At 42.7% G+C, this 24,231-nt stretch overlaps 1 protein-coding gene across 11 annotated transcripts in view; it reads right to left on the bottom strand.

Moving 5' to 3' along the window:
• Positions 1 to 24,231, bottom strand: part of ENOX1 (ecto-NOX disulfide-thiol exchanger 1) — a 611,398-nt gene that overhangs the window by 65,538 nt on the left and 521,629 nt on the right. For all 11 annotated transcript variants that reach the window (XM_061629891.1, XM_061629898.1, XM_061629899.1 and 8 more), the window contains one exon: positions 2,484 to 2,668. In XM_061629891.1, the coding sequence (XP_061485875.1) occupies positions 2,484 to 2,668 (185 nt within the window). The remainder of the gene's footprint in view (positions 1 to 2,483; positions 2,669 to 24,231) is intronic.

Genomic DNA, 24,231 nt, shown 5'->3' with positions numbered 1-24,231 from the left:
CTTCTCTGACAATGCCACCCCATCTTCTGGTTGACCTACTTTTATATAGAAACTAATGCAACAATTAGTCATGACAATTATGCACCAGGGAATCCAATTTCATTTAAAGGTTATATGATTCTGGAAACTATAGCTAACACAGCAATAAAGTCAGAATGGGCAAATATTTTCTCTCCTTTGAGTCAGGAACATATGGATTCTCTCATGCCCTCAGAACTGTAGTTAAGAATTTCCTGTGACCAGAGCACGGATAAAATGTTGCATAACTGGTTGCGACAAAATGGAACCTTACGCCCTGTTTCACCATTTGGTTTCTGCAATGACGGCAAAACATAACTGAGGTCAGATCAAGTGCTTTATCAATAGACCTGACCAAGAAAGCACCCCTCAGGCAGTGTGTCTAGGAGAGGAGCACTATCTTAGTTACAGACCTTTTCTCTAATTATGTGCAGGATAATAGGCCAAACAGGAGTTTGATATAAGCTCTGCCAGAGATGGTTTAGATGCAAGTGCTCCTAATTTAGATGCAAAGAGGAGGGAATACCTGTTTTTAAGGTCAAGGAATGGACCAGATAATTCTTGAAGCTTCTTTCGGAGCTAAAATTTATAGTTTTACAATTCAGTTCCATCATAAGATCAGGTAAAGTATATCTCATTTGCTACCATGGATACAGGACATTATTTCCATTAGTTTGTTAGAGACCTCATACTGGGTGTGAAATTAAACTGTAACATAGCTTTATGAGAATTATCTCAAAAATGTGTAAGTGCCATGCCTGAACTTTGCTTAAGTTGAATGGATTTTCATTTCCAGATGATATCAATTGGAGGGTTGCTATGGTTCAATTTGTTTTATGTCCCAATTCTATAAATATGAAAAGGAATCCTGAGAAGAAAAAGGGGGGAAATGGTAACAGTAACTTGCAAATTAATCAGTATTGTAGTATTTACCTTGTTTTCTCAATAAGAGCAAATGGGCCCATTTCATCTGATAGCTTTCTTTCTCAGACAGAGGGCTTTTCCAGAAGTTTAGTTAATTGCACATTAGTTCATTCCGTGTGCAGGACTTACTCAGTTGTTGCTGCAGATACAAACATCTTTTCCCCAGCGCTTACAGAGGAATTAAAATGTCTTTACTCCAGCCAGAACTTGGTTGCAGGGAAACCACCTTTTCCCTATATTTTCCCATTATTTTATTTCTGGTAAAGTGCAATTCTCACCCAGCTAGCCCATCCATTGTCCTTGAAAGTGTCACATAGAATGTGAGTACATAACTCTTATCTATTGGTTAGTACTTGTGATATCACAAACAACTAGCAATACACTTCCCAATGCTTGAGCCATTTTACATTCTTCTCTCCCCACCCTTATTCTAGAGTCCCACTGCTTTTTGCTATATAAAACCAGGGGCAGAATTCATGTAGTTTTTTAAAAGAAAAAATGGGTGAGAGTGTGCAAATGTGATAAATATCAGCAAGTCTCTTTTCTTTTTAGGAGCTGTGCCCTGACATTTCATTAAGTGTTATCCCTTCATTTTTAAATTTAGTTCTTGAATGTGCACTCCCTGTCACTGGGGGAAACATATCCTGACTGAAATACAAGAAAATGCAGCTAATTTCCCTACCGCATTCTGGCATCGCTATTCCCTCTCAGCAACAAGTCTAAGCACTGCTGATCTATAATGCAGGGACATGACCTTGTGCTGCTACCCCACACAGATCTCATTTTCTTTGGGTAAGTGTGAGTGTGTCATTTGGTCCCACTGCAAGCTTGAGACTCTGCTATTAGTAAAATTTGTCCCCGAGCATGTATGGCTATCTAAACACTGGGATTTTCAAACCAGGCTTATACCCTGGTATTTATTAAATCTTAGATATGTGACAATGAGCACACTCAGCATCTCCACTCTTTGTGTTTCAGGAGAAATAATGTGTTCTCCTCCAGAGCATGTCTCTAAAAGAATACATGTGTGCTGCATGTGGTTAGGGAGCATTCATTAGCGAACTAGTGACGGCTCTCAGTTGCACATGCTCTCCCCTCCATGTTTCAATTTTGGAGGATTATTTTAACACTGTAGACATGTCAAGAGCCCATAAGGGTTCAAATTTCTAATTAACTTGTGCTTTATATAACTTCATCTTTTAATCCTGAGCACAGCTTCCCCTGGTCTATGCAGACCAAACACTTTCAACATAGGCAAGCAAAGGCTGTTGCCAGTCTGGATGTCTGAGATCCTCTAGGTGTACATACTAGTGATGTAACCTAGGACCTTCTACATGCTAAGCATCTTCCCTCCTGCTACGCTATGGCTCTTCCTTAGCAGCCATGAGCTCAGGAACAGTCAGCAAGCTTCTTGCCTTTGTATCCCTTCATGGTATCCCACCATGATATTTGTTGTGGAGACTTCTTTTTTTTTGTAACAACAAGTCTAACTTTTAGTGGTCAAGATCCAGAGCACAGCATTACAATTTGGACTGTAGTACCTGCTGCATGCCTTGTAATGTTTGCTGCAAGAACTGTAGCTGTTGGTCTTTTGTCAGACTTTCTTCTGTTCGAAATAGCTGCCCTTTCTCTTGTTTTAGGAGTTCAACCTCATTTCGATATGCGTCCAGCTGCCATCGGAGACTGTCATTCTCTTCCTTAAGTGCATAAGCTTGAGCAGCTAATGCTAAGAGAAGGAAAACACTCTGGTAGTTAATATAATAGAATCACATTTAACAGATAACACCCAGAGTTTAGCTAGAACAAATAAGGCACCTCTGAGTTGCAGCTGCTTCCACTGGAAAAATTGAACTGGTTCCTCTCCTGGGAACATTTTTTGAAAGTGTTGTCTTCTACAGAATTACAACATTCTCCAGGGGCACCTGAAGATGACCCAGCTCAACCATCTACGTTGTTTGAGGCAGAAATTCCTTTGCTTGGTATACTAACAGATAATCTTATATAAGGCAATTTACTGCATAACACAGGCAGAGCATATAAGGGAGCAAAGTGTATCATGACAGAGGCTTAATTCAGACATCAAAACAAAATAACTGGTGTCAACCATGGTTTAGAACCCTAACCCTGGTATGAACTCCCAAACATATACTAGGCAAACCATGGTGTAGAGTTGTTTTTCTGCTGTATTTTCCTTCCTCTTAGCACTTAGCTTCATAAATTAATTCCCACCTTCATGGTTCAGCAACCTATGCTGGGTGGAGCAATGGGCATAATTATATTTTAAACACTACACCAAATAATAGTTAATACAAACCACACCTTACAAATGCACTTCAAAGCTTCCTTGATTATTGATGTCTGAATTGAGCTAGAATTTCCTGGAGGCCAAAGGATAAAATTAGGGAGGAAATTACAGATGCTCCAAGCAAGAGATTTACTGAGCCAAGTTAATCAACTCTTCTGGGAAGTAGCTGATATAATTAGAAGAAAAGTTCCATCCGGACTCCACATAAGACAATCCAGTCAGTCAAGCAGAAGCCAGTCTTCTGGGAGCTGCTTCAAACATTGCACAAAAGTTTGCTCCATGTCCTGTCAAGTGTGGTTCAAGTACCCAGGTGCTATCTGATCAGTGCTGAATAGGACAAAAAGGACACTCCAGTCTTAAGTCAGATGTTATTACAAAGACATTTTTTCTACAGAGAGATTATATCCATGTAAGAGAAATGTAGCATGTCAAGAGGCTCTGAAACCACAAGGCTATTTTCCCCAAGCCATACCATATAAGATATCAGATGTAGGGCAGGTCAATATGTGGTTGCAAAGGAACAATCTGGATCCTCAAAATGTGCTCTCAGTTGTTGCTTGGAAAGTGGAGCTTGTATCTGCCCCCTTTTAGATTTGGAGCCAAATACAACTTCTGCTGGGATTGGTTCCACTCAGAATCTCCTAAGTAGTGCTCCTGAGTGGAGATGATCCCAGCTGTGATTGAAGTTGGCATTGATCAGCTGACTGGTGGTGACTTGAAGGCCCTCTTGGATTGGCTGCAGCATAGTTTGTGGTACTTTAGACTGTCTTCACTTTTGGCAGATGGAATGGGGAGCTCGACACTGGAGGTGTGACACTGACATCACTCCACAGATGGAGGCTGGCAGAATCATTTTGGGCTGGGTGGAGGGACACTTTCCACCCCATCCACACACACTCAGTGTGGTGTGGTGGATCAGAGGTTTGGACTGCAACCTAAAATGAAGACATTCTAACCCTTGTTATTGAAGCACCAGATTATAAAATGGATTATGGGCCTTCTCGGTGGCTGCCCCCAGGTTCTGGAACTCTCTTCCTAGGGAAGCACGAATGGCCCCTTCCTTGCTATCCTTCCGTCGGCAGGCAAAGACTTTTTTATTCCGACAGGCTTTTGGACTAGAAGATGTTTAAGATAGGGCCTCATAAGGTCTGTTGTATTGTTCTATGGTCCTATTCTTAATGTTTTAAATTGTCTTAGTATCTTAAGTGTATGTTTCATGGTTTTAACATCACAAATAGTTTAATTCTATTTTAATTGTATATTTTTGTATGTTTTTTTACCTATGTGTAGTTTTTATTTGTAAGCCGCCCTGAGTTCCAGTTTTGGAAAAAGGGCGGGGTAAAAATAAAGATGATTTATTATTATTATTATTATCATCATCATCATCACAAAATGTCCCTTAGAAGTTTATTGTACTCCTTTCTAAAACAAAAAAGAAAAAAACTTCCTTGTTCTTAAGACTGATTTGGGCGTTTGCCCGTCTGATAATATAAGCAGCAATATTTTGAATTCTGCCTTGAATTAAAGGTCAGTTTACATTGCTTGTTTTCTCAAAACCATCAGGAGTGATCTAAAGACTGTTTTAAAGAGACTTTTGTCTGTCAGTTACTTCTCTGCTACTGGATTGGCCCAGTTGCTGTATGAATGTTCTTGAACAAGCTAAGACAATTCATTCTTATTTATTTCCCTGGCTAGCATAATATAAACTATTAAACATTCTGAAAGCTAATCAGAGAATTGTGCAATAGGCAATAGGTCTATCCAGATATATACACAGCTTAAAATTTCAACAAAGAACATGTCTCTGCATCTTCTACATAACAGCCCTATACATATATATGTTAGGCGTAACTGAAATTGAGTGGTTATTATGCATAACAACTGGCCGCTGTGCACGTTCACCAGACCTCATGGAGAATGTGCATATATCAAATGAATTTTGTTCATTCTCCAGTGATTATGCAGAATCTCCAACAGACCTTGGACTATGTGCCTATCTTCACTGCATTTTGTACATTCTCTGGCAAATATTATAATCCCCAACAGGCTTTGGGGAATGTGCATATTTTGACTGAACTTCGTACATTATCCAACCAATATGCATAATCTCCAAAGGTCATGGGGATTACGTGTATCCTGGCTGCATTTTCTCTAGGCAATATGCATAGTCTCCAAGAAATATGTTCTTATTTTCTATCTCTAGTTCAGAAGTGTGCAATCAGCGCCCCCCTGGCTGGTTCAATCTGACTGCCCAATCTTATGCACCCTAACAACATACCTTTCCACTGATCAGCTGAGGATGGGGAAGAAGGGATAGAGCTCCAGATAAAAACTTTTTTCTGCAGTTCCTAATAGGACTTGGTTTCTAAACCCCTCACTATCCTGCTTGTCCTCCTTAGAACATGCTCAAGTTTGTCAATGTTCTTCTTAAAATGTGGTGTGCAGAATTGGAGTACTCCAAAATGGGGCCTGACCATCACATAATAGAGTGTAACTATTTCCCATGATCTGGATCAGGGGTGGGGAATCTTCTTGGCTCCAAGGGCCAGATCTTTATCTGGCCCCATCCCACAAGCCAGCTTTCACAGGTAGGTGGCAACTCACATGTCAGTAAAATGATAAAATTATGATATCACATGATTGACAGGTGGGTTGTCCTGCCCATGTATCAAAATCCCATATGCGGGGTTCCTAAGCCTGGGAACCACATTGCAATGGGGGTTGCCAGCTCTATGCTTTGCAAGCCCGCCTGCACTTCTTTCCATGTCTGATGTCAGAGGTGGAAAGAAGCTGCATGGGCCAGCTTCAAAGAGCAACACTGGAAAACCTCTTTCCCCTTCTTGAGCAAGGTGTACTCCTACTGCCCATCAGCTGATGGGTGGTTGGGAGCGCAGCTTCCTCCATCAACAGAACAATCATGATCCCACATGAAGTTCCCAATTGCTCCTTTGAAGCCCTGTCCTTACCAGCTCCACATCTGATGTCATGTATGACATCAGGTGTAGGGTGGGTGAGTGTGGCTTCCACAAAATGGCCTCACACGTAAAATGGGATGGTCTGGTGGGCCAAAGTTGACACATGGGCCAGAGGTTCTCCACCTCTGATCTAGATACAATGTTTCCTCTGATCAACCAAAATTGCATTAACATTTTTAGCATCTGCATCAAACAGGTGGCTCATATTTGATTGTGATTGACTATAACATCTAGATCTTTTTTCACATGTACTACTGCCTGGCAAGCCCAGTCTTCTCCATCCAACAGTTGCTTTGGTTTTTGGGTATGCCTGTGTTTGTACCCAACTGCAGGACTTTACATTATCTCATCTGGTTTGCTTTGGCCCAGCGTTCCAGCTTTTCCAGATCATTTTGAATCTTGATTGTCTCCATCAGTGTTAGCTTTCTCTCCCATATGTGTTCTATCTGCAGATTTGAAAAGTGTCTCTTCTATACCCTCATCCAAGTCATTTACAACAATGCTGAACAGCACAGGGCTTAGAACAAAGCCTTCTGACTCTCCACACAAGACCTCCCTGCAGTTTAATGCACAGCCAAAAATGAGTACTTGTTGGGTATGGTTGCTCAGGCTGAACAAAGGAAATGTATCCCAACCCAACACACACAAAAAGATAACAAATTGGAATCAGAAAAAATGCAATGAATGCTGCAACACAAATATAGTAAAGAAAATTTACAACACAAATGTAGCTATAAAAAAGCCAAACACAAATATAAAAGACCAAACATGTTTCGACCAAAAGGTCTCCTTCAGTGGTCACTAATGTATGAATGCTGTTTGGCACATATGTTGAATAATACATATCCAACAATGAAACTAAGTGGTCTGAAATAACTACATAGATCAGTAGTAACAACACCCAGTTGGGCTAATTATAATAATCCTTATCAGGCCAAATGGTTGCCCTGGAAAAAAGATGCTATATCAAGAATCACTCTGAAGTGAAGCTGTGAGCTGTCCTTCAGACTGGAGCCTATATCTGCTGGAACATTTATCTGCCATATCCAACTAATGAGACAGCAAGGAGTATTCCACAATCAATGCTAGCTCATCAGTCACATTCTCTGGTCAGTATGCATAGTCTCAAAGAAACATTTCCTTGTTTTCTCTCTCTAGTTCAGAAGTATGCAATTTGCTGGGGAGTGTGGCTCATGGCTACATCCACAGCCCTCCTGCCTACACCAGCTGGGACAGAAAGCAGCAGGGAGAGGGGAGGCAATCACTGCACCAGTCTAGGGCTGGCTCAGCCCTGACCGTGAAATGATTTACTCCCCCCACCTGCCACCTTTCACCCTGGCTTGCATGAAATGTTCTCAGTTCCACTAAGATCTAAGGGAACACCTCTGTTTGTTACTGCTAACATTTTTCATAATAGGATGTAAATAATACATCTATTTTCCCTATTTTTATTTTAAATTTTATTGACCTTTTAAACAAATATACATAAACAAAGAACAAGAGTAGTATATAATAAACAAGTCAATGGTAAGGCTGAGTGTGGATCATTAAAAAGAGTGGATAAGAGTACATTCAGTGCATAAGTGATAGGTCTGGGGGAAAGCAGCAAGAGGCTCCTGAGGAAATAAGTGGATCAATGTATGAATTGTAGAATTAATGAATGACTGGTAAGGGAAAGACAAGGAATACAGAAGAAACAGATCACAAGTATTTCCAGATGAACTCATATTAGCAGGGAAAGACTAAAGATGTTGGTCCTTCATATATACGACACACAGCCACCATACAGCTACAAAGTCCCCCAGTTCAGCATTGTCTCGCAATACTTTCAGGTGGTGATTTTTTCAGCAACAGCGATATACAAGGCCTTTTTATACGTCCTGTCTAAGGTGATAGACTTAGCATCCTTTCATCCCTGAGTGATGAGCATGTGAGAAACAACCAGAAGGAAAATAGTAAGTGGTTTGAAGTGAGATCAGAATGCCCCCCCCCCAAAAAAATTTGAAAGTAGACACAGTTTAGGGACAGGATCTAAAATGTGGCCAATAATGGCTCCAATTTCTGCTAACACATCAGTCCAGAAGATTTTGACATGTGGGCAGAACAACCACGGATGCCAGTAAGTACCAATCATTCCACAATTATGCCAGCATAATCGATTACTTGCATTCTGAATATGCGCCATTTGAACAGAGGTATCTGTGTACAGTTTTCAAAGAATTCTCTCTGAGATGTGCTGACTCAGAGGGGAACAGTTTAGTAGACCAAACTGAATTCCAAGACGTCCAATCAAATTCCTCACCTAAGTCCATCTCCCATAAACCTGTAAAAGGTGAAAACATTGCACTCAAGAGCACAGTGTATAGCCACGGCACCATACCCTTAAGGGAGGTATTCCGAAGAGAAAGGATGAGTTCCATAGGTGGCAAAGATCTCATCGCTTGAATTTCTATGGTAGAATTAGTAATGAAGTGGGAAATTTGATGAATTCTCAACCAATTAAATTTAGGTGACATCAATTTAGTATTTATTTATTATTTTATTTATTACCATTATTTTTACCCCGCCCTTTTCCCAAAACTGGAACTCACGGCGGCTTCCAGATAAAAGCACACATGTAATTAAAAACATACAAAAGTCTACATTAAAATCGAATTAAACAATTTACAGTATTAAAACCATTCATACATACAGTTAAAATAATTCAAACTCAGTTTAAAATAATACAGTTAGACAATAGCAATGCAGCACCCTTCAAGTCCTGTCCTTAACAGCTTTCAGTTCCAAAGGCTTGTTGAAATAAAAAAGTCTTTGCTTGCCGACGGAAGGACTGCAAGGAGGGGGCCATTCTTGCTTCCCTAGGAAGGGAGTTCCAAAGCCTCGGGGCAGCCACCGAAAAGGCCCTATCTCGAGTCCCCACTAATCGTGCTTGTGAGGACGTAGGTATTGAGAGAAGAGCCTCTCCTGAGGATCTCAGGGCCTGGGCAGGCTCATATAGGGAGATACGGTCTGACAAATAGCCTGGACCTAAGCCACATAGGGCTTTATAGGTCATCACCAGCACTTTGAATTGTGTCCGGAAACAAGAGTGGCAACCAGTGGAGCTTTTGTAACAGGGGAGTTGTATGGTCCCTGTAACCAGCCCCAGTTAACATTCTGGCTGCAGCACGTTGCACCAACTGAAGTTTCCGAACAGTCTTCAGAGGCAGCCCCACATACAGCGCATTACAGTAATCTAAACGGGATGTAATGAAGGCATGTGTCACTGTGGCCAGATCAGACGGCTCAAGGAACGGGCGCAGTTGGCGCACTAATCTTAACTGTGCAAAAGCACTCCTGGCCACCGCAGAAACCTGGGCCTTCAAATTTAAAGCTGAGTCCAGGAGCACACCCAAACTGTGAACATGTGTCTTCAGGGGGAGCGTAACCCCATCCAGCACAGGCTGAATCCCTATTCCCTGATTTGCCTTTCGACTGACCAGGAGCACCTCTGTCTTGTCTGGATTAAGCTTCAATTTGTTCACCCTCATCCAGACCACCACTGATGACAGACACCGGTTTAAAACCAAGACAGCTTCCTTGGAGTTAGGTGGAAAGGAGAAGTAGAGTTGGGTGTCATCAGCATACTGATGGCACCGAACCCCAAACCCCCGGACAACCTCTCCCAGTGGTTTCATGTAGATGTTAAATAGCATGGGGGACAAAACTGAGCCCTGGGGGACCCTACAGGCCAACGGCCAAGGAGTCGAACAGGAATCTCCCAGCACCACTTTCTGGGTTCGTCCCTCCAGGAAGGAACGGAGCCACTGTAAAACAGTGCCCCCAAGTCCCATCCCAGCAAGGCGGCCCAGAAGGATACCATGGTCGATGGTATCGAAAGCCGCTGAGAGGTCCAGCAGAACCAACAGGAACACACTCCCCCTGTCCAGTTCTCTGTGTAGGTCGTCCACCAAGGCGACCAAAGCCATCTCCGTCCCATAACCAGGCCTGAAACCAGACTGAAATGGATCTAGATACCACCTCACGCTTTATTACCTTGCCCAAAAATGGGATATTGGACACTGGCCGATAATTATCCATTACAGAGGGATCCAGGGAGGGCTTTTTCAACAAAGGCCTTACAACTGCCTCTTTTAGGCACACTGGAACTCTGCCTTGTTGTAAGGAGCCATTGATCACTCCCTTCACCCACTCAGCCAGTCCCTCTCTGGCACTTTTAATGAGCCAGGAAGGGCAGGAGTCTAGAAGACATGTGGTGGCTCTCACCTCTCCAAGTAATTGTTGATATGTTATGTTAAAGGAGAGCCATGATAATAGAAATCTCTCAAATGGCAAAAACCAACCGAGTAACAAAGTCAGCACAGTTTTGTCAAGGGGTCCAAAAAGCAGATGATAAGGCCGTGGCAGTAGGTGAGACAGAATGGAGAGGAATCTTTTAATGCATTTAGTAAAAGGATTTATAATTTGAAGCCAATGTTTCTTCAGTTATGGAATAAGCAAGGCTACACCCAGGAGTCTGCCCTCAATAACACAATCCTTCATCATAACCTAAGGAGTAGATGTGTCCTGCTCTATAATCAGAATAAGCTGAAGTAGCTGGAAAGTCTCAAAGTGAGTTTGAGTATGTGGGACGCCCTAGCCACCCAATCTGGGTGTAGAGGAGAGGTTAGTGCTAAACTTGACCTTTTGGTCAAAAAGATAAATCAGTTAAATAGTGATTGCCATATTTTCATAGTTTTATTGGAACAGGGAGAACTTGGAAAAAAAATACGGTAAGACCATCATTTTAGCGGAAGCTATCTGGCTGGGATGGAATCTGTACAGAAATTTGAGCTACAGGGATGGGGCTGTCACTGTCAGCGGCACTGAAGCCTTCAGCCTCACGACATACACTACCCTAATATTTTATATAAGGGGTGATATAAATATTTTTATAAACAAACAAATAAATTAATAAATAGTGGATTAGAAAGGGTCTGCTACTGTACTAAGAAGCACAAGTTCAAAACTCTCCTGGGTGTGCAGATCTGGTAATGTGGTTCTTTAAATAATGACCTCTTGTTTATATTGGCAAACTGTTCAGTGATGGGTACATACCACACATGTAAAGCACCCCCCCAAAGAATCCTGGGAGCTGTAGTTTACCCCTCAGAGCTACTATTCCCAGGCAGAAAATGTGCTTTAAATGAATGGTATGTATGCAGACTTATTGATGCCTATATTATTTCTGATGGAATGTTTTTATTAGAACAGGACGTGCAGCACCAGTCTTGGTCAAAATCTTCCAGCCTTCTTATATTACCCTTGCTCCCCATGAGCGTTAGAACATTATCTAGGGTCTAGATGGAGGCCCTGAAAATAAAATCTAAGATTTTCCTTATGGATTTATTCTCCTTAGCTTAGACAGAGAAACAACAGAATAGGACAAAATGATGTAAAATGCAAATGCTCTGAAAAAATGTTGGCACTACAGAAGCATTACTGCATTAGTTGCATTGAAAGACACTTCAGTCATTTCCTTAGGAAGCTCCATTTGGCCTCTTTTCAATTTAGAATGGCAGTTTTATTATCATAACTGATAGCAGGTGTTTGTGGAGAAATCGATTAGTATGCAGAGATGGAAATTACATTTAGCAAATGAATTGCACCGTCTGCAGTGTAGACTAAAATTTGTGTAGCAAAATGCAGGAAGCTATAAAGATTGCACCAGCAACATTATTTAAATAAATTATTTGAGCATAAATATAGACAGGATGGCAAGTGTGTTACCTAGCATTTTAGGGATATTGTTATAGTCCTACAGGAAAACTTTTCTCTTGGTTGCTACATCTGGCAACAACAAGAACTGGCTTAGCAAATATTTTATATTATTTAGTCTGGTACTGTGGTAAAAGCACATCATTATGAAGCCGCTATAATCAAAATCATAACTGCAACCAGCTCTATGAGCATTTATAACTAAGGGCACATTACTGATTCACACTACTGATTATATAATTTTCATGTTCTGTATTACTGTCATGACTAGGGATGGAGAGATCTGTCTGTTTCGGTTCTCTCCGTTTCTCACTTTTCCAATGTTAAATTCAGTTCTCTACATTTCTGCAGCAATCTGCAGCTTTTTAAAAAAATCCTCATGAAAATTCTCCACCATTTTAGTGCAAATTTCTCCAAATAAACACATTTTTGTAGGCAATTTTAACGAAGGTACACATTTTTGCAAGCCATTTCTCATCACATTATGCCTTTTTGCATGGTATTTTCACTCATGTATTTATTTTTATGCACACTTTTGCCTAATGTATGCATTTTTGTAAATGGTGTTTAGTTGGCGAACTGCATCCCAAAATTCTAATAAATGCAAATTTCAAAGGATGGCTGTGTTTTGGTTCTCATATTGTTTCAGAAATTGCAAATTTGATAAATTCTGCTCAAAATGAGAACTGAATTGAAATTCTCACCCATCCCTTGTCATGACCCCCTCTGAGTACTCTGATTCAGACCAGGAGTGGGAGGCATTTCAGCAAGAGGACTCAAAAGTGGAGGGGAGGGGAGGAGATGAGACAATGGAGCACTGCCCTTTTGACAACCCCCCCCCACTCTGCCTCCAGATCCCCCAGATCAACTGATGAGGTGGGAGTGCCAGAAGCTGCCTCTGCCCCACCCACAAAGGACAGGGGCATTAGAGACTGTGGAGACTGTTTCCCTGCTGAAGGGTGAGAAGGGCTCAAGGGAGTGGTTGGCTGTGACAGAGCGGAAGAATTCAGAGGAGGTCCAGCAATGTCTCCCAGGGAGAAGCACTATATCAACAGAAAAGAGGAGATGAGTCTCCTGCCTTCAGACCAGGAATTCCCCCAGGGATGGGGATACACCCAGTTAGCTGGGCATTCTCCACCTCTATTTAAAACCTTGGTGGGTAGGCAGGGAAACCGATTGGAACAACTTCACAGCTCCCATGGAGTCTTGAAAGTCTTCTTACTGATGTTGGACACCTGAATCCTTGGCCTGGATCCTGAAGTACACTTATTGTTGCTACCCCTTTATCTTGTAAGAACACCTGGACTATATGTCTTTCTACCACAAGGGGTTGTGTGAATGACTAAGACATCAATACCCTGCAAGTACAAACTCATTGTGGCTCTTTCAGTGGCTCTTTCCACGATGCTGCATTTCTACCATTAGTCTGCAATAATAAACATTCACTTCTTTACTTACAAGAAAGTGCACCTGTGGTCAATTTGGGGTGGGAACCAGGACAATTATGGAATCTTTACTTGTCGTTTGACAGCAGCAATATAGCATGAACTTCAAAAGACATCTGAACATACTTCATGCATTTCCCCTTGCAAAACCAGAAAGTTGAATCCTGAAATATTTGTTAATCAGCTTGTCTACTGAATGACAAATTGGAAAGGCCAACAGGTGCACTTGAAGGCAGGGCATGTGCAGTAGCAGTGTGTTTAGTGGATTGGGGCCATGCAACCGACAGTGGCATTGCTGCTGCTTCCCTGGACCGGGCTGGGGCAGGGCAGCAGCGAGGTCAGAGCACTGGGAGCATTGCTTCCAGTCCTGTGCTCCTGCCAGTGCAACCATGTGGAACCTTGCCACTGACTCAGCTCCATCCAGGTAAGCAGCAGCGATGCCGATGTCAGGAGGACAGCTCCACCCACCACACAACCTACTACTATAGGGAAACCAAAAAATGAAGTGTATCATCTTAGAGTTTTGGGTCATAGACCCGAAAAGCCACTGAAAGAGCCACAATGAGTTTGTACTTGCAGGGTATTGATCTCTTAGTCATTCACACAACCCCTTGTGGTAGAAAGACATATGCTTACAGTAGTATTAATATTTGTGTCTCAAGCCGCTGGTGAAGCCATTTTTTCCTAAAAGCCCTTCCTTTGTTCTATTTGAGCTGGTACAGCTAAGAGATGTCATCAGTCTGATGGACCCAGTAATCTGTTCCTTCCCTTTGATCAAGCTTTTCCAGTCTCAATAAGTCAATGTGCCTGCTACATCGCTTATGCCTTTCTTTCCTGGACAGGTGATGGGTCATTAATCCTAATCAATAGTTTATACTATTTGATTCTCCTTGTTAGACAAAACAAGGGAAATGTTTATTCCTTGTCTCTTTGCTTCACCTTGGTTCCCCTAATATGAATAAGGGAGGCCCCAATACTTGGCAGTAGAAAGCGAGCTCCACGTGTTGAAGATTAATCCGCAATAACTATTTTAAAAAAGAAAGAAAAACTCAGGCACCAAGGTTAGGAAAAGATCTCTGCCTTATGTGCTGGACAACTGCTGGCATCCAGAATAGACAATGCCAAGCTAGTTGGACCAATGATCTGACTCTGTATAAGGCAGCACCCTACTCTCATATATAGTGGCAAACTTCACAGTTTATTCTGATGTAGTTCCCCCGGCTCAATGGCTCTTACTCTCAAATAAGGTTCTCAAAGGACTTTTACAGGAACAGCATAATAGCTGACTGTAAATTGTATGTGCTTAATCACACTTTCCGAAATGTCTGGTCATGTTTTATATAAAAACAAATCTCAAAGCCACTCAGAGGTATCTGGTCATCAAAAAAATTATATGTTATCAAGACATGATGTGCAGCTGAAGTAAGAAGCAAACTTTCCTGTTTGAAAGTAACCCTTTTTTGAAATTGATCTATAACCACATTAAGTAAGGCAGGCATCCTGTTTGTAAGTTTAAATTAGAATAATGACCAATGACTAAATAGAAGATATATTCCTTTTCTTTTTCATTTCTAATGCCTGGTTTTTATATTCTCCCTCATTTCTCTTGAAGTTCTGACATGGGTCATTCCTAATGTCATCACCAAATATCCATGGGTTTTCAGGAGTTGGCCAAAGAAGTTGAATAGTCCTATACGAAAAGAAGGTAGGCAGACATTCTACAAATTCCATATTATTATTATTATTATTATTATTATTATTATTATTATTATTATTATTATTATTATTATTATTATCCCCAAGAGCAGCCCCACATAGATCGCATTACAGTAATCCAACCTGGAGGTGCATGGACAACAGGGGTCAGGATATCTCAGTTCAGAAACTGCCACAGCAATCTTACCAACTGAAGTTGGTAAAAGGCACTCCTAGCCACTGAGGTCAGCTGGACCTCCAATGACAAAGATGGATCCAGGAGCACCCCCAGATTACGGACCTGCTCTTTCAGAGTGAGTACGACCCCATCCAAAGCAGGGAATTGACTAATTATCCAAACTCAGGAACCACCAACCCACAGTTCCTCTGTCTTGCTAGGATTTAGCCTGTTTATTGGCCCTCATCCACCCCACCACCAAGTCCAGGCACTGGTTCAGGGCTTGCATGGCCTCTCCAGATTCAGATGTTACACAGAAATAGAGCTGGGTATCATCAGCAAACTGCTGACACCTTGCCCCAAATCTGACGACCATTCGCAAGGGCTTCACATTGATGGGGACAATAGGGTACCCTGCAGCACCCACAGCAGAATCCAGGGGGACAAAATACAATCTCCCAATGCTATTCTCTGAAAATGCCCCTGGAGGTAGAGTCAGAACCACTGTTAAACAGTGCCTCCGATACCCATCTCACTAAGTTGGCTCAGAAAGATACCATGGTCAATAGTATCAAAAGCCGCTGAGAGATCAAGTAAGAATAACAGGGTCGCACTCCCCGTCCTTCTCCTGAAAAATGTCATCCATTAGGGCGACCAAGACAGATTCAGTCCCACAACCAGGCCTGAACCCAGATTGGAATGGGTCAAGATAATCTGTTTTATCCAAGAGTACTTGCCATTGCTGCACCATAACCTTCTCAGTCACCTTCCCTAGAAAGGGTTTTTTTGCGACCAGGTGATCGTTGTCACAAACCAATGGGTCCAGGGTGGGCTTTTTCAGGAGCAGTCGGATCACTGCCTCTTTCAGGGTGGCTGGGATCACTCCTTCCCACAAAGATGCATTGACCACACCCTGCATCCACTCAGTCATACCCCCTCGGCAAGCTTTAATCAGTCAAGAAGAGCAAGGGTCGAGAGGACACTTTGCTGGCTGCATCATTACAAGCACCTTGTCCACGTCATCAAGCTGCATCAACTGAAACTGATCACAAGAAGTTGCAGCAGACGTTGCACTGGACACCTCACTGGGGATTACGGTAGATGTGGATGGGACATCAAGATTGCTATGGAGGCAAGCAGCTTTGCCCTTAAATGCCTTGCAAACAATTCACTGTGGGCCTCTGAAGGGTTGAAAACTTCATTTCTTGGAGTTGATGTCAACAGACCCGTGACAATATGAAAAAGCTCCACTGGACAGCTACTTGAGGATGCAATGGTGGCAGAGAAGTGTGCCTTCTTTGCCGCCTTCACTGCCACACAGTTTGCACGGTTATGATATTTTACTCATGCCCAATCAGCCTCACAGCATGTCTTTTGCCACTTGCGCTGTAAACATGGTTCTCTCCATTTTATCCTCACAATAACCATGTGGGGTAAGTTAGACTTGCAAGATAGCAACTGAAGCAAAGTCACGCAGTGAGCTTCATGGTTGAGTGGGGATTTGAACCCTGGTCCAACACTCTAGCCCTTACATCCCACTGGCTTTCTATTAGCCTCCCTATTTAAAGTATTTATTTATTTTAATATATTGCTTTAATTCAGAATTTATTTATATTGTTGTGAACCACCCTGGATTTTTTTTAAATTAAGGGCTGTATAGGAATGTTCTAAATAAACAAAGAGCTAATAAATAATGGCAGCATATTACCCTTGAATCGAGGTATGTTAGTATTACAGCAGGCTAGCCTCATCTACTCTTGGTCTCTATGTCTTCACCACAGAACTAAGGCTGAATGAAGACAGATAAGAGAATTTACACTGCTTTGAACTTCCTGCAAGTCCTCTTTTGCCTGAGACACTGAAATACGGCCCACGTTCTCACTGAAGTGGTAAACCAGTGTGTGAACTGCACCTTTTCAGATTGCAAGTGGGCACTCAAATGACACTTTTCCTGTGCACAAGCATTCTGTGAATAACCACCTGCACTCTGAAATGGTACAAATGAGATACAAGTTTACCACCTTAGAGAGCAATCTTAATTTGTTGCTGCCACCAAGGTTCTGAAAGAGCTATGGAATTACTGCCACATCCACAGCTTTGCCACTCAGTGGCAGCAGCAGCAGAAAGAGAGGGGCACAAATTATGCTGGCTTCCTGTGCCAGCTTTAGCTTGGCACAGCAACTAGCTCTAGATCAGGCCATCCACTGGTCAGCACTAGGTGTGAGAACAGCACTGGATCAAGTTGATCCCAGGTTAGTTCAGCCCTGTCCTGTCCTTGGAATGCCCCAGTGGAAAGATGGGGAGGTCTGCACTGGAATGGAGACTAGCTGAGTCAGCTGAAGCAAACAGATGCCTCCACTCAATCCAAGCCCCAGCACAGCCTGGCATAAGGGGGGAGGTGATGGATTGCAGCCTTAGTGAGAGAACTAGACTACAGATTACTAGGAATCAGGGGGTAGAGGGCCTTGTTTCAGTGTCCTTTTGACCTGAAGCAAAGTGCGTAGGATTGGGTTCTTTGCTAATTCATTGACAATACTGAGCTAGGATCATGACTTCAGTCAGCTGCCTTCTCTACTCTTCCTTACCTCAGCTGTTTGGGTTTTTTTTCAATATGGCCTACTTCTTGTAGCTGCTTTGGCTCAGAAGAGCTAAGGAAGAGAGTCCCATGTCTCTTAATTTGCCTTTTCACTTGATTTACCAGCCCATCTGCTTCCCAATGCCTTTATTTTCCTTTCCAGTGAGATGAGCATACAGAGCAACTTTTATTTATTTAATAAATGTTATAAACTGCTTAATAAAAAAATCTAAGCAGTGTACATAAAGAAATAAAATAATAATTATCAATATATACAGATAAAATCAATATCCTGCCTTCAGGCCCATTTGTGAGATCTGTTTTTCTTTTGTTTCTAGCTTACATGTCAGGTTCTGGAAGCCTGAGGATCCAAACTCCACGACTAAGCAGGAATCCAAACTCACCATGATCAAAAACACCAAATGACTTTGTTAGACTGAAGCCACTGAATATACCTGTAAGAATGCTAAACATGGACAACAAGCTTTCTTATTATAAAGAAAAACAAAACAAAGGAACATAATTCCGCTAATGATTACCATTTTTACTATCCCCAAAATACTGGTGGAAAAATCATTGTCTGGAATTTATGGGATTCATTGCTGTAAATATAGTACAAACAGCATATGAAGGAATGTATGAGCCACCTGTCAAATTACTTTCAGAACAGAATTGCAAGCAGTGATCACAGGTCAGGGAAGCAATGCTAATATGGTTTGGCTGGCTACATACATAGGTCAGTATGAGGCATTCAAAATTATTTTAACTCTTTGCCATCCCAATTCATTAACAGCAGGCAATCTCCTGAGGGCTTTTAGTTTGTAAAGAATTTGACGGGGGAACTGGGGGTTTGAATACTAACCAATTCTCTCACACAGGATATTATGAATAAAAGGGTAGGGGGTGACTGATGCATGAGGCCCAAGGGAAGGCTGGCACATTATAGGGTTGCATGCCAAACAGCTGCATTGAACTCTCACACACCCCTGAGAGGTAACATGTGCAGACACTGCCATCAACTCTGATTCCCTGGATGCTCTCATTTGGCCTGTTCCCCAGGACTGAGATCCTGTCACTGAAATATTCATGCAATTATCCAGATTTAATTCCTGGTTTAGTAGTTTCCACCTAGAAATATCCATGTATGTACATTAAAACATCTGGAATGATCATGTGAACAAGACTAAAATAATATTTGTAAATGTTCCATCAGAGACAGTCCATCCATAAAGAGTTACCTGAACCAGGTGTATTTTATTATTGTTGTTGTTAATTAGATTTATATCCTGTCCTTCCTTCCAGTAGGAGGCCAGGGCGACAAACAAAAGCACTAAAAACACTCTAAACATAATAAAAACAGACCTTAAAATATATTACGACAAAACATCCTTAAAAACATATTAAAACAAAACTTCTTTAAAAATATCTTTTTTTAAAAAAAACTTTAAAAACATATTAAAAAGCAATTCCAACACAGACGAAGACCGGGATAAGGACTCTACTTAAAAGGCTTGTCGAAAGAGGAAGGTCTTCAGCAGGTGCCAAAAAGATAACAGAGATGGCTCCTGTCTAATATTTAAGGAGAGGGAATTCCAAAGGGTAGGTGCCACTACACTAAAGGCCCAATTCCTATGTTGTGTGGAACAGACCTTCTGATAAGATGGTATCTGCAGGAGGCCCTCATCTGCATAGCGTAGTGATCTACTGGGTATATAAGGAGTATCAGGTATCATGGTCCCAAACTGTATAGGGCTTTGTACACCAAAACTAGAACCTTGAACTTGGCCCAGTAGCTAACAGATAAGCAGTGCAGTTCTTTCAGCAGTAGGGTGACATGTTGGCAATAACCTGCTCCAGTGAGCAGTCTTGCTGCCATATTTTGTACCAGCTGCAGCTTCTGGACCAACCTCAATGGCAGCCCCACATAGAGTTCATTAAAGTAATCCGACCTGGAGTTACCAGTGCATGACAACAATGGTCAGACTATCCGGTCCAGAAATGGCTGCAGCTGTCTTATCAGCCAAAGCTGGTAAAAAGCACTCCTAGCCACTGAGGTCACCTGGGCCTCTAGTGACAAAGATGGATATAGGAGCACCCCCAGACTACGAACCTGCTCTTTCAGAGGAAGTATGACCCCATCCAAAGCAGGCAACTGACCAATTATCTGAACTCAGGAACCACCAACCCACAGTGCCTCCATCATGCTAGGATTCAGACTCAGTTTATTCGCCCTCATTCAGCCCACCACTGAGTCCAGGCAGTGGTCCAGGGCTTGCACAGCCTCTCCTAATTCAGATTTTACAGAGAAACAGAACTGGGTATCATCAGCATATTGCTGAAACCTTGCCCCAAGTCTCCTGATGACCATTCCCAAGGGCTTCATACAGATGCTAAACAGCACTGGGGGCAAGATGGTACCCTGCGGCACCCCACAGCACAACTGCCACGGGACCGAAAGACAATCACCCAATACTATTCTCTGAAAATGCACCTGGAGATAGGATCAGAACCACTGTAAAACAGTGCCTCCAATATCCATCTCACCAAGTCAGCCCAGAAGGATACCATGGTCAATGGTATCAAAATCCGCTTAGAGATTAAGTCAGAAAACCAGGGTGGCACTCCCCGTGTCCTTCTTCTGAAAAAGGTCATCAATCAGGGTGACCAAGGCCAATTCAGTCCCATAACTAGACTGAACCCAGATTGGAATGGGTCAAGATAATCTGTTTCATCCAAGAGTGCTTGCAATTGCTGCACCACAACCCTCTCAATCACCTTTCCTAAAAAGGGAGTATTTGCGACCGGGTGATACTTGTCACAAACCGATGGGTCCAGGCTGGGCATTTTCAGCAGCAGTCAGATCACTACCTCTTTCAGGGCTGCTGGAAACATTCTCCCCCGCAATGATGCGTTGACCACACCATGGATCCACTCAGTCAACCCCCCTTGGCAAGCTTTAATAAGCCAAGAAGGGCAAGGGTCAAGAGGACACATAGCTGGCCTCATTGTTGCAAGCACCTTGTCCACATCATCAGGCCGCATCAACTGAAACCCATCCCAAGAAGTTGCAGCAGACATTACACTGGACACATCACTGGGGACTACATATGTGGATGGGGCATCAAGACTGCGACGGAGGCGAGCACCTTTACTCTCAAAGTGCCTTGCAAATAATTTACAGTGCGCCCCTGAAGGGTCTAAAACTCCATTTCCTGGAGTTGATGTCAACAGACCCCTGAGAATGGAAAAGCTCCACTGGAAGGCTACTTGAGGATGCTATAGTGGCAGAGAAGTGGGCCTTCTTCAACACCCTTGCTGCCACATAGTAGGCACAGTTATGATGTTTTACTCATGTCCGATCAACCTTTCAGCTCAACTTTTGCCACTTGCACTCTAGCCATCATGAAGCCTGTTTCATTGCCCTTAGCTCACTGGTGCAAACCAGGCTCCACAATGCCAGAGAGGGCACTCAGGGCAAGTGTGTTAAGAGCCCAATGTGCCTCACTGTTCCACAGCATGACAAGGGCTTCAACAGGGTCACCTGCTGTATCTACTGGGAACTCCCCATGGGCATTCAGGAATCCAGTGGATTCCATTAGTCTCCAGGGGCACACCATCTTAATATGTCTACCACCCCTGCAAGGGAGGATTGGAGCCATAAGTCTAAACTTCACCAGGAAGTGGTCTGACCATGACAATGGGGTGACATCCACCCCCCATCTCCAGAAAACCCCTTCCTCTATGTGGAGCAAAAATCAAGTCGAGGGTGTGCCCTGCCCTATGCTTTGGGCCAGTGACAACTTGAGATAGCCTCATGGTCATCATGGAGTCCTGAGCCAGAACACTAGGGGCAGCCTCAACATGGACATTGAAATCACCCAGGAATATTGTTATTTACTCTTCCAAGACGGCTTCCATCAGCTGGTCAGAGAAGCTGCTGGGCAGCAGGGTGGACAGTCCACCAGGGGCAACCCTAGTTTATTACTGTCTCATAGAATCATAGAGTTGGAAGGGCCATCAAGTCCAACCCCCTGCGCAATGCAGGAATCCAATTCAAAGCATTCCTGACAGATAGATGCCTGTCCAGCTGCCTCTTGAATGCCTCCAGTGTTGGACAGCCCACTATCTCTCTAGGTAATTGGTTCCATTGTCATATGGCTCTAACAGTTAGGAAGTTTTTCCTGATGTCCAGTCGAAATCTGCCTTCCTGCAACTTGAGCCCATTATTCCATGTCCTGCACTCTGGGATGATTGAGAAGAGATCCCGGCCCTCCTCTATGTGACAACCTTTCATGTACTTGAAGAGTGCTATCATATCTCCCCTCGGTCTTCTCTTCTCCAGGCTAAACATGCCCAGTTCTTTCAGTCTCTCCTCATAGGGCTTTGTTTCCAGTCCCCTGATCATCCTTGTTGCCCTCCTCTGAACCCGTTCCAGTTTGTCTGCATCCTTCTAGAAGTGCAGAGACCAGAACTGGACGCAGTATTCAAGATGATGCCTAACCAGTGCTGAATAGAGGGGAACTTATACTTCACGTGATTTGGAAACTATACTTCTGTTAATGCAGCCTAATATAGCATTTGCCTTTTTTGCAGCCACATCACACTGTTGGCTCATATTCAGCTTGTGATCAATGACAATTCCAAGAGCCTTCTCACATGTTGTACTGCTGAGCCAAGTATCCCCCATCTTATAACTGTGCATTTGGTTTCTTTTTCCTAAGTGTAGAACTTTGCATTTATCCCTGTTGAATTTCATTCTGTTGTTTTCAGCCCAATGCTCCAGCCTATCAAGGTCCCTTTGAATTTTGTTTCTGTCTTCCACGGTATTCGCTATGCCCTCTCAACTTTGATAAGCATGCTTTGTACCTCCTCATCCAAGTCGTTAATAAAAATGTTGAAGAGCACTGGGCCCAGGACCGATCCCTGTGGTACCCCTCTCGTTACTTCAACCCAGTTTGAGAAGGAACCATTGATAAGCACTCTTTGAGTACAATTCTGGAGCCAACTGTGGATCCATCTGAGAGTTGTTTCATCCAACCCACATTTAGCTAGCTTGCTAATCAGAATATCATGGAGCACTTTGTGAAAAGCTTTGCTGAAGTTGAGATATATTATGTCCACAGCATTCCCACAGTCTACAAGGGAGGTTACCCGATCAAAAAATGAGATGAGATTAGTTTGGCAGGATTTGTTCTTCATAAATCCATGTTGGCTACTAGTAATCACTGCATTGCTTTCAAGGTGCTTACAGATTGACTGCTTTATCATTTCCAGGGATTGATGTTAGGCTGACTGGTCTGCAGTTCCCGGGTTCCTCCTTCTTGCCGTTTTTGAAGATAGGGACAACATTAGCTCTCCTCCAGTCATCCGGCACTTCACCAGTCCTCCATGATTTCGCAAAGATAATAGACAGCGGTTCTGAGAGTTCTTCATCCAGTTCCTTCAATACTCTAGTTCCTTGGCCTGACACCATGTGCAGGCTGTCACAGTCAGCTCCAAGGCACAGTGGTTTCCTGATGACAGAGATGGAGGTTCTGTAGACCACAGTAACTCTTCTCTCTCTCCCCCCCCCAGTCCCTGCAGCCTGTGCTGGTGTTGCACTGAGTATCCAGGTGAGCAAGGCTGGGTCAGATCAACTCCTCCCAGTTCACCAGTCCAGTTCTCAGTAATGCACACCAAATTGGCAACTGAGTGTGGACATATTGTGTACTGATCTGGTGTTAAACAATTGCACCCACAGGCCAGTTGGCATAGCACATGAGCAATGAGGATACAAAATATGAGAAAACAGCCAAGAAGAAATGTTCGGAAGCTGACATGCATAAATATTTATAGTGACTACAGAGATGACATTGTAATATACAATAGCAGTCTCAACAAATGATACAATGTCATAATGCTGTGCAACATGGTGTCAGAAGAGGCAATCAATCTACAGTGCCAAGATGAGTACTGCATAATGTACAACAGGTCAGAGATGTTCTATCCAGGTACAAATGCTATATAGAAGATGAGGTACTATAAAGAAAAAATAACTCAAATAAGCCATTGATGCATTCGGAAATTCCTGGTTAATCCTGTAATAGTGACAGCTATTCTTTTGAATTTAATATTATTTCTTGATCTCCTTTATTCCGAATTGTTAATTCTACTGTTACACAGAATGTTAAATATTATAATTATTACTATAAATCTGAGGTCAAATTTGCTACTGGATACTTCAATGTGTGAAATTCATTCTGACATCTTTGGCTCCCTTGCCTGTCCACTCTCTTTCAACTAATAGTACATTACTGTACCTAAGCCCTTTGTTTTCCAGTTGCCTTTGCAAATGTTGATTTCAAATAGCCATGAACTCA

Source organism: Rhineura floridana, chromosome 5, assembly GCF_030035675.1.
Source record: "Rhineura floridana isolate rRhiFlo1 chromosome 5, rRhiFlo1.hap2, whole genome shotgun sequence".
NCBI lineage: Eukaryota > Metazoa > Chordata > Lepidosauria > Squamata > Rhineuridae > Rhineura > Rhineura floridana.
Note: the sequence above shows the minus strand (reverse complement) of the source record. Positions and strands in the feature narration are given on the sequence as shown.